The sequence below is a fragment of the Clupea harengus genome, chromosome 1 (assembly GCF_900700415.2).
Source record: "Clupea harengus chromosome 1, Ch_v2.0.2, whole genome shotgun sequence".
Taxonomy (NCBI): domain Eukaryota; kingdom Metazoa; phylum Chordata; class Actinopteri; order Clupeiformes; family Clupeidae; genus Clupea; species Clupea harengus.
Window position 1 is genome coordinate 17,493,467 of NC_045152.1, and position 11,288 is coordinate 17,504,754.

General features: G+C 43.6%; 2 protein-coding genes across 4 annotated transcripts in view; both read left to right on the plus strand.

Annotated features, from left to right (window-relative positions):
- Window positions 1-3,290, plus strand: part of smurf2 (SMAD specific E3 ubiquitin protein ligase 2) — a 44,574-nt gene extending 41,284 nt beyond the window's left edge. For both annotated transcript variants that reach the window (XM_031569099.2, XM_031569109.1), the window contains exons 19-20: window positions 516-591; window positions 866-3,290. In XM_031569099.2, the coding sequence (XP_031424959.1) occupies window positions 516-591; window positions 866-965 (176 nt within the window). In that variant the 3' untranslated portion in view covers window positions 966-3,290. The remainder of the gene's footprint in view (window positions 1-515; window positions 592-865) is intronic.
- Window positions 3,291-5,650: 2,360 nt separating this feature from the next.
- Window positions 5,651-11,288, plus strand: LOC105891918 (probable ATP-dependent RNA helicase DDX5). Of its 2 annotated transcripts, none has more exons than XM_012818126.3 (13): window positions 5,651-5,808; window positions 6,644-6,872; window positions 7,026-7,122; window positions 7,201-7,334; window positions 7,430-7,495; window positions 7,608-7,749; window positions 7,877-8,037; window positions 8,222-8,394; window positions 8,540-8,650; window positions 8,786-8,847; window positions 8,950-9,009; window positions 9,946-10,167; window positions 10,526-11,288. In XM_012818126.3, the coding sequence occupies exons 1-13, from the start codon at window positions 5,768-5,770 to the stop codon at window positions 10,954-10,956; spliced, it is 1,929 nt and encodes a 642-aa protein (XP_012673580.2). In that variant the 5' UTR covers window positions 5,651-5,767; the 3' UTR covers window positions 10,957-11,288. The 2 variants fall into 2 exon arrangements, with proteins under 2 accessions (XP_012673580.2, XP_012673588.1); XM_012818134.3 differs by having other exon boundaries at window positions 9,946-10,180; window positions 10,526-10,557.

Below are 11,288 nucleotides of genomic sequence, written 5' to 3' on the forward strand. Positions count from 1 at the left end.
CCTATTGGTTGGGGGCTTCCCACAGCAGCCAAAGTACTCATACCCAACAACCTATCATAAGTATTATAACAACAGGGTGCACTACAACCGTTATACCAATACCTATACCAACTAAACAACAGAGATGCCTTGGTGAGCATTTCACTGGGGTTGGCAAGTGAGCACCTTCCTTCATCACCCACCCCCCTCCATACTCGCCATGGATAAGGACACATGTCAATACCATGGACAACAAGTCAAACACCGTGAAAAGATTTCACATGCATATCTCAGTGTCTGAGCAATCCACTGTCTAGTTATCTATATGTCAATCTCATTATGCTATGGCATGCAACACGGCTATAGTCAAACACAGTCAAATACCAGGAGCACTGCCCTTGTGTTCAAACGTTTGGGGTATATGGGTATTGTTCAATCAACGATACAGGTTCTTGATACTGAGCCTTCATTTTGTTCCAGTAGAAATCTTTGTGTGTGTGTGTGTGTGGAAGTGTGAACCTCTCTCTTGTTTGTAGGGGCTGCTGGGCCAAGACTGTTCACCATTCATCAAATTGATGCCAGCTCAAATAACCTGCCCAAAGCTCACACCTGGTGAGTCCCTGATAGGTGCTCTCATGAGTGACATGCTACCACAGCAGGGTTTCACAATGCCCCGTCTTTTGAATGTGTTTGTGCAGCATAGGTGTCATTATGCAGGTGGTGGCATGCTACAATAATGCTTATTCTGTCTTGAATGTGTTTGTGCAGCATAGGTGTCATTATACAGGTGGTGGCATGCTACAATAATGATATATTATATAATATAATATGATAAAAATGATAATATTATAATAATATTACAATAATGCTTATTCTGTCATTGCAGCTTTAACCGGATTGACATCCCTCCTTACGAAAGCTATGACAAGCTTTGCGACAAGCTTCTCACCGCCATCGAAGAAACCTGCGGCTTTGCTGTGGAGTGATTGGCTGAGTGAGCAGCGAGCATGCGGCGGTCACGTGCCATCTAGAGTGATGGGGCTTTGGGATGTGCACACCTGCTTGCCAGACCCCCACAATGGGGCGTGCACGCTCCAGACAAACCACCACAGGTCCTGGAGGCAGGCCAAAAGGGCGCATCTAACGAGAACGTCACGGAACCTGGCAGAACCCTCTACACATCGTCCTCCCAGGGGATCCTGCATCCTTTTCTCTTCTTCTTTTTGATTTTGTAATACATAAAAACAGCATCCGTTTCTAGCTGCTAGTAACTATTGTCTCTTCGTAATGGCGCTCTCAGGCTCTTCCTGTGTGTTTTTGTTTTGTAAGTAATTTGTTTTTCTACCATTGAAATGAAATGTGGACAGTTTTCCATGAGGCGTGTTGGCACAGAGCCCCCACACAGAGCCCCAGAGCTCCTCTGCTGCTCCCGCACTGTTGCATAAGCTAAACCCCTACAGTACTACTACTCCACCATCCGCTCCCACAATCAGGGCCACACCCGGAGCCCTGTGGACCTGATGGTCAGTTGGCATAGCTCCCCCTGCTGGTGAGGACAGGTGAAGTCTCATGTCTCAGGACACTTTCTGAGGCCAGAGGTGAAGACATGGAGGACGACCAGTGGACAGAGTTCACCTGGCTGTCGCCCTAAGACGGATTCTTCTCATCTTTTTGTCCTACCCTCTCTCTTTCACTCTTAATATTTCCTTCCTCCTCCATTCTCATTGCTGTCTCCTTCTCTCTCCTCTGTGAAGTACCTGTGCTCCACATGCCTAGAGACACATTTATTAACACGGATGACGAGATATAAGCTCCTTTAAAGAATGAACGTATGGCTGAGAGAGTAAATGAATGACTGTACATAGTTATTTTTATATGATGGGTTGGAAAGGGGATATGGGAATAATTATAGATGTTTAAATTATTACTATTATCTCCCGAAACCTTTTGTTATTTTGTAGAAAGAAATACAAAAGTAATGCTCAAGTAGTGTAACACTTTCAATGAATGAATATAGTTAATCTGTGGAAACCAATTTTAAAGTTTTGTGCAAGCATGGAGCCCCTCCAGAAACTCTTGGGATGAGTTAAGAAACTGGATAGAAAAAAATAACAGAATGTTAAAAATAATGAATAACAAATCAATAATTGCATTTTCTACAGTGCCATAGTGGGTTTGGAATTGCCCTAGACAGGGACAAGCCCATCAGCCTGTAGAGATGTTGTATACATACATACGCATAGAGAGTGGTCTGTGATGGTTTTGTGTGGGACTGAAGGTCTTCTGGTATTGGAATCCCTGTGTGGCATCTCAGTGGACAGAGCCATGGCGCTAGCTCCTAAATCCCTGATGCTCTTTGCCTAAGTGGAAAAAAGTCCTGCCGCTCATATCACTGGCTCTGTGCCTAGAAATGGCATCCCCCAATGGCCATTGTTGTGTATTTGTGTAAGGAAGGCCTCCTGCATACATACAGCATGTGTGTGGCATGTGCCACATGACTGTGTTCTTGCTGTAGCTCATGTGCTTCTGCCCATCTGCACAGACTGCATACACTTCACCAACAGTGCATTTGCCCTATACATGGCACAGGGAAAATAGGATCAGATTTTAAAATGAAGGGCCTAAAAAAGCAGGATACTGTGCATGTCACACACGGCACAGTAAAAGCCACTGAAGAGTTGTAATTGAGCCTCATTTGGAACTCAATTGGGAGGTTACTGTTTGGCAATGTCCAATGTTAGGAAAGAACAGTGTTTCACATCCCACACATCAGTCATATCCTTAAGTGTATTTCTTCCAACCCTTGAAGAGAAGACGGAGACACCAAGCTTCCATTGATGGCAGATCACGATTTTCACATGGTTCACATAAAACGTTTTGTTTTTCCTGTGAATTTTTGATGACATTAAAACTGATCATGCAGACATCACTGAAGCTCTGGTCTGTATTTTAAATTTGACAGACGTAACTACACCCATCTCCATCAGAATAAAATAAGATTCTTGTATTTATTTTCTCTCATAAGCTCATGTACATACATGGTTGAATGTTGTGAAATTGCTGCCTGTCTAGCAATTAGTTAATCACAGACTCTTCTGAAGGTTTGTATACACTCAACAAATTATGCATCTTGGCCTTTTTTTTTAGAAGACTAATTAAGTTGAAACTGTTTTGATGCCTCTGGAATTATAAATGTGGAAGTGTTCTGAGATGGTGCTCTGTACAGTTATAGGAGATTTTGTTCATATGTGGATCACAGAATCTGTAATTTATCTTTACTTAACTTAAATGGAAAGATATACAAAAAAACATTTTGCACACATTCAGACTTTGCTGTAAATATTAAGCAACTTCTTGTTAACAAATGGTATATGGACTTTATAATTTTATATTCATTTTCATTTATGTCCTATGCACAGAAACCGATCCCTTTTTACATTTTTTTTTTTTTTTTTTTTTTTAAAGTAATATTGTCTTTTCGCTACTTCATACTTCAGCTGCTTCCTCAGTGGCAATTGGCTCATTTTCTTAACAAGTCATAAACTAGCATGATACACTTGATACAAAGGACTCTTAATCTCATATAGTTGACTGGTGCAATTTGTTGTACGTAACACACTATCATTTTTGTAAGAGTATTTTATTTTTGTGTGTATTTAGTTCTAATTAAACTTGCCTTTGTCTTGGGTGTAAGGCACTTTTTAGCTTTCTTGTGTGTTTTGTGTTTGGTGTGTGCAGGAACAGGAATTTATGTTCCTTTAATCATCCATATCTAGATTTAGAGAAAGGTATGTATGATGTCCATACCTTTCTATTGCTTTTACTGTCATTGCACTGTGACTGTTATCTGTTATTGAATACAAATGCCTTCTAGCATGCAGTTTCTGATGAGGCATATTTGACTGATTCTTAAGATCAGTTCTGAACATGACAGGTGATTTGTGTGGTTCTTTGGAGGACCACTGAATCAGACTAGTCCATGAAGCGCATCAGAAAACTCACTGAACAATTTTGCAGCAATTAATGTTTCTGTTAAACGGCACAGTTGATGCAGTAAAGAAATTTACATCATATATATAATAAGCTGCTTTGTTGGTTTCAAATTGGTGCGTTTCTTCAGGTGTTTTTGAGGTGGTGTTGGCCTTCGTGTCTCACGCCCCTCCCCCAGTCATTCAGATTCAATCCCCCAGTCATCCCAGAGCCTCTTCACCCTCCTCATGTTGATGGTCTGTGATTAACACCTCCTCTCCAACCAATTCACCACCTCAGTCACACACACCACACCTTTCATGGTTTAAATAGCCACTATCAAGCACAGGCCTTTGTCCCTGACCCCACTGTAGGACAAGGTCATGGTGAGACTTGAGCTTTGGATTCAATTGTGATTGTATTGCCTGCACATTAATTATGTAAGATGTCCACCCACTGGTGGAAACTGATATTTGAAGAGGGAAGTTCCTCACAAATAATAAATAGTAACTCAAGGCAGATTATCCCATCTAATACTGGATTACTGAGGATGCAGGATGACTGAGTTACACAAAATTCCCATTACAAAAATGTCTTGTACAGCTCCAATGAGGGGTCAACAGTGAGAGTGCAGTAACATAAAAGAGAGTATACATAATTTAAAAGGCATCTGAAGTCTGCAAATGCCAACACGGACACAATCTTGCATAGAAAAAAATGAACCTTTTAATGCTAATGAAATATTTGTGAAAAATATCGCCCTCTTTGTGCTTACAGAGCTCTTCAGGTGGGACATTTGACTTGCCTTCAGTGATAAAACATGAGCAGCAATAAAGACTTAAAGAAGTCAATAGAAGGTGTCGTGACCAGAGATGTTGGTCTAAAGTCTACACAACTACAAAGTTTCAGTGTAGTACAAACACATTCTGGAAGCTTGATACGCATAGCTCGTTAACCCACAGCTTCCTTTTTAGCAACCTGGCCATATTGCACTTACTGAAGGCGTGTCATTTTAGTTTATCTGCTTGGTGATCATTTGTCATTTCAGTCTTGTCTGAGAGCTTAATTCCAGTTAATCTTAAAAACAGTTGTTCTAAGAATTTAGATTTAGGACAGGTTTAGTTATGTATAAAATTCCTCATACCCTACAATTGTTGCCTTGTATTTCACACTGATATAATCCCCAAAATGATAAAACAGTCGTGCTGTATTAAATACCCAAATGTCCAAAATGAATTAATCAAAAAAACCTGGGAAATGCTTGAAATAGTCAGGAGTCTGCTCTGACATTAGTTGTGTGCCACAGAAAGGCATGAGGGCCCAATAGACATGCAATTGTTCAAAAAGGCAAACAGACAGCAGGCAGGGATAGTGGCACATATACAACAAAACAGCACATGAGATCTACAGAACGTTTACAAAAACGTTAAATCAGTACGTGGATCTACAAAACAGTTTAAATGTTAGTAGAGCTTTCAATGTTTTGCAAGGACCGGTGCAAGTTATTTGACCATTTCTATAGAAATGTATTAGAGAATTTCTATATTAATTTGAGATTTGGCAAGAAATAACAAAGGTACAACATTGTCATTCTTGAGGTCGATCATGTTCAAGGATCGCACTTGAAAAAGTGCCCTCCGGAGATTGATGACGCACGTTACCATCGCGTGAGTTGTCGTTTCCTGTTGCCATAAAAGCCAGCTGTTCAGTTGCATTTACCGGCATTCGAAGCACCATCACTACCGACCGGAAAAGCGTCGGATATTCGGAATAGTTTAATTGTATTTATTTTATTTAAGGTTTTCTTTGTGTCTTCAAAATGCCTGGATATTCTGACAGAGATCGCGGAAGTGAAAGAAGGTAACGATATTTGTCATTTATTCTGTTAAACGTTCCTTTTTCCGTTACATCCGCTGGGTTTGTTGTCTCGCGGTTCCTAGTCACTTAGCATAGCTAGCTAACTTGGCTAAAGTAAACTCTACATAATTTCGTTGTTTTGTTCCAAGTTTTCGTCACTGAGTAACGATAACATCCATAGTCCATTTATCAGAAAGCGTATTTTCTGAATGAATTATTAATGACGTTAAAAAGAGTATGTAGCTCAATAGCTACCTGCCTGCTGGCATGTGGCCAGAAAGCTAATGTTAGCGACCAAGCTAAAGCTAAACCTCAATTACACGAACGCTAGAGATGTGTTGTGAAAGTTTGGTATCAATTACATGTATCATATTGGATGTGAAGCCAATTGTAGTCGTGTGGGGTTTGTTAAAGACACTTAATATGATCATATTTGAAGAACAAGGCCGCAGTGTCGCCATGTGGCAGTAATGGATGCTGATCCAAAATGCCGGCCGGGTTTCTCTTTGTTTCCTGGTTGGTAAGAATTAAAATGGCAGCGGCTTAACGCGGCCAGGATCGAAAAGTAAAGCTACAATCTCCGCCTGTGGCGGAAATTTGTTTTAATCATGTAGTTTCCGATTCTCTTCCCTCACTATGTTAATGCGTGTTTTAAATGCATCACAGAGGCCTGTAGCCAGCTACCGCTTGTTGGTTGACTAGCATTAGCTAGCGAAATGGGCCAACACGAGGATCATGCAACTCGTATATTTTCATGAGTGTGACGTATGAACACATCCATGCTGAACTCTAGTTAAGACATCAGTGCTTGGCTTGAATATACACTTTGTTCCACTAGATATGGTAGCAGCCCCCCGCGTTTTGGAGGCAACCGAGGAGGCGGCGGTGGCGGCGGCGGCAGATACGGTAGCAACGACCGTTTTGGAGGCGGCCGGGGAGGAGGCCAGGGAAAGAAGTTTGGCAATCCTGGCGAAGGGCTGCGTAAGAAACACTGGAACCTAGACGAATTGCCGAAGTTTGAGAAGAACTTCTACAAAGAACACCCTGATGTTACACACAGACCCCCGGTATGTAACTTGCTCACGCTCACGTGTTTCTGATGGTCTGGGCCCCTCATAAAATGTTATGTAATGGTTTAGGGAATGCAGCACTCCAGCACATGTCCAAGGGTCATGTCCAAGGTGTTTGGATCAAGGCTCACTGTTTGCTTTCCCTTACAGCAAGAACTGGAACAGTTCAGGAGGACCAATGAGGTGACGGTGAAGGGCAGAGACTGTCCCAATCCCATCCTACAGTTCTATGAAGCCAGTTTCCCCAGTAAGTACCTGATCATTTTGGCGTCTTGGTATTAACATGTACCGGACGTGACCTGAACTAAAGTTCCCTCTCTTTTAGCATACGTGATGGATGTAATCAACAAACAGAACTGGCCCAGTCCAACACCTATCCAGTCTCAGGGTTGGCCTTTGGCGCTGAGCGGGAAGGATATGGTTGGCATTGCACAGACTGGATCAGGGAAAACCCTCTCTGTGAGTACCCCAAACATTCTCCCTGACCAATTTTAAACATGTACTGTTTGGTATGCCTCTACAGAGTGATGACCAATTCTGCTTTTCTCTTACAGTATCTTCTACCTGCAATTGTTCACATTAACCATCAACCTTTCCTGGAGCGTGGAGATGGTCCTATTGTAAGTACACTACAGTAGAGGGAGTGGATATGACATGTTATCTTTACTATTATTCATTTAGGTTAGATGGAATTGTGTTGACTTTTTGTCCACCACCTTTCTGTCTATATAGTGTTTGGTTCTGGCCCCTACCCGAGAGCTTGCACAGCAAGTCCAGCAGGTGGCAGCGGAGTACGGCAGAGCTTCTCGTCTCAAGTCTACCTGCATCTATGGAGGGGCCCCTAAAGGACCTCAGATTCGGGACCTAGAGAGAGGTATGTCTGGCTTTGAATAATTAAATGGGCATCTTGATGTTTCAACAATTTAATAGGAGTTGATTTTAAGTGTATGTAGTGCTTGGAACTTCAACACAATGTAATTGTGTACATCTCTTCCTTCTAGGGGTTGAAATCTGCATTGCCACACCAGGAAGGCTGATTGACTTCTTGGAGGTTGGCAAGACTAACCTGCGTCGCTGCACTTACCTGGTGCTGGATGAGGCTGACAGAATGCTGGACATGGGTTTCGAGCCCCAGATCCGCAAGATCGTTGATCAGATCAGGGTATGTTTGCTGTCGCCTCCCCCCCAGGGTGGTGCTCTATTTTCAGTCCAGAGTTGGCATTACAGGACTGAAAGAATATTTGTAAATGCAGGAAAACTGCATTGTAAAACTGACTAATTTTCTGTTTGGTTGACACCCTCAGTAATCAGGCTGTTGTATGCTAACTCTTTTTCTCTTCCACTAGCCTGACAGGCAGACCCTCATGTGGAGTGCCACCTGGCCCAAAGAGGTCAGGCAGCTAGCTGAGGACTTCCTGCGGGATCATGTGCAAATCAACGTGGGCGCCCTGCAGCTGACCGCTAACCACAACATTCTGCAGATTGTTGACGTCTGCAATGACGCAGAAAAGGATAACAAGTAAGTAACCCACCCATGCCACCCTGATAATCCCATAAAATGAAGCTCCCAGCTTGAGGCGTGTTTGTAGATTAGTTGTAGCTCTTGGTGTATCAATCGTGTATGGGTATTTGAATATAATTTAAATGGGGTTCATTTTTCTCAGGCTGCTTCGTCTTCTGGAGGAGATCATGAGTGAGAAGGAGAACAAGACCATCATTTTTGTAGAGACCAAGAGGCGGTGTGATGAGCTAACCAGGCGGATGAGGAGGGATGGGTAAGTCATGTCCAGTGTTGACCTCCGAGAGGTGCTGAATAGTCCTGTTTGGTTTGTTCACGTGTCCTGTTGGTGATGGCAGTATAATTGAGTATCAACACACTAAATGTTTTTTCTGGACTTTCATTTCTTTAGATGGCCAGCAATGGGTATTCATGGTGACAAGAGCCAACAGGAGAGAGACTGGGTTCTCAATGGTATGACACTGCATTTTCTTTCTCTGTGTGGATATAGGTAGATGAGCTGTAATGAAATTTTATGTTTGGAACTTAAACACATTTTTTTTTTTTGCTTTTCAGAGTTTAGACACGGCAAAGCTCCCATACTGATTGCCACAGACGTCGCATCCAGGGGTCTTGGTCAGTACCACCATTCACTGCCACCGACTCCAGCACCTTATTTACATTTTCCCTAAATAAGCCTGGGTCCTTCACTCTGTAACACCTCTGCTGTCTTGAGTTTTTCTCCTGTGCCCTGAAGGCTGCAGACTTGATGGCAGGGCGTTGGCATGACGAGCCGCTGGCCGCGTGGAGAGGGAGGAGTATGTTTGAGGTGGCGTCTGTGTGACTGCGGGTATCCAGTGACTCTGAGGAGGTGTGGCATTTTGTACGCGCGTCCCTAACTCCAGAGGAGAAGGAGGCTGTGATCCAGCCTGCCCCCCTTCCTCTTTCGCACCGCTTCTGTTCTCAATCCACGTCCCCAAAGAGCTTTTTTCTTACACAGCAAGGAGGTAGCATTTCAGACTCTTTCGAAGCCTCGGTTGGGCGTTCTTGAAATAAGACAGTGACAGATTTTTTCGCGTTTTTTTTTTTTTTTGAGAACTGGTGCTTAATTCAGATGTCGTTTGCCTACCTCCCTATTGAATGGTCACTGGCTGCTACGCTAAGCGGGAACGTAGATGCCAATCCAGGACTTCCTCCCTTGCCTCTGCCAGTCATGTCGAGTCCTGCCAGAGAGAGACCTGCTCCTCCTTTTGTCACTGGTGTGTGTGGAATTAAGAACTTGCCAAATACCGGACTGGGTCAAAAAAAGCCACCTGAAACCAGGTGGTTGAGAAATGCTAACGAGAAGCCCGCGTTGTCTGCGGGCCTCAGTTGGTTTCTGGACCGTCCAGTCCTGGCAAGCCACTCCAGAGGTGGGCCTTCCAAGTAAGCAAGTGTCCCATGCTTACCTCTGGATCCCATGCCCTCACATGGAAGAGGCCTTCACTGCACATCTTGGAACTTAAACTTTTACATTTGACATACTGAATTTGTGGTTGACTCAGGGAACTAACTTGTTTTTCTCTATCACAGATGTGGAAGACGTGAAGTTCGTTATCAACTATGACTACCCCAACAACTCTGAAGATTATATTCACCGCATTGGGCGCACGGCGCGTAGTCAGAAGACTGGAACGGCCTACACCTTCTTCACTCCTGGCAACATGAAGCAGGCAGGAGACCTCATCTCTGTCCTTCGCGAGGCCAATCAGGCCATCAACCCCAAACTCATCCAGATGGCGGGGGACAGAGGAGGTAAATCCAATTGGTGAGATACAAGAACTGTGGTTAAGCTGCAGACCATTTTTCCATTCCTCATCCTTCTTTCCCTTCCCTTCCCTTTCTGTGGGTTTGGTTAGGGCATGAATTGGTGGGTGTGGTGCCACCATTTCTGCCGGCTGATTTACAGGGCTTTTGGGCTATTGTGTTCTGACTTGGTGTTAAAGGCAGTCATTTGGTTTGAGAGCTTCAATTGGTTCTCACTGATGCTTCCTGGACACACTTTCTACTTGAGCACTTGCTCATTCTAGAAACTCCTCAGAATTAATGACTTGTCTCTGTGGTGGACTCTCTGGACTGCATGATCTGATTGTTTGTCTGTCTTGTGCTGCAGGTCGAGGCCGGGGAGGCAGAGGTGGGCATAGGGATGATCGGGACCGGTTCTCAAGTGGAAGGCGAGACTTTGGCAGCTTCAGGGACCGCGACAACGACCGGGGCTATGACAACGGACCAAAGAAAGCCTTTGGCAACAAGACTCAAAACGGAGGGGGATACGGCTCAAATGGCAGTTTCAATGGCAGTGGGGGTAACTCCTATGGTGGTGGTGGTGGTGGTTATAGCAGCAATGGACAGGCCAACCATGGTGTTCCGTTTGTGGGCCAAACCTTCCAGAATCAGCAGTTTGGTGGCGCTAACCAGTCAGGGGCACTTCAGAATGGCATGAACCAATCACAGTTCCCATTTAATCCACAGCAACAGCCACCCCAACCAATGGCGCAGCCACTGATGCCGTTCCCCCCCATGCCTCCATCTTTCCCTCAGTAAAGCGCACAGTCTTGTTCTTGTATCTTCCTTTGTCTTTTGAGTTCTCTATTGTTTAAAATGAAAGTGTTTTTACTTGGCTGTCAAAGCAGCTGATCTGATCTTTTTCCTGGTCCAAGGCTGCAGAGCAGCAGTAGTGATGGTGCACTTTTTTTTTTTATTGTCATTATTTAGTTTTCTGTTGACCATTTTATTGTTACATTCCTAAGTAACTTGAGTCTTGGTTATTTTGTACTAGTGAGACTGCAACCTGTGGGTATTTACACCTGTAAAAGTTTTACATAATCTTTATCTGGAGGCCCTGCTTGGCCTTCTAAATAAATTCAAAAAGGCAA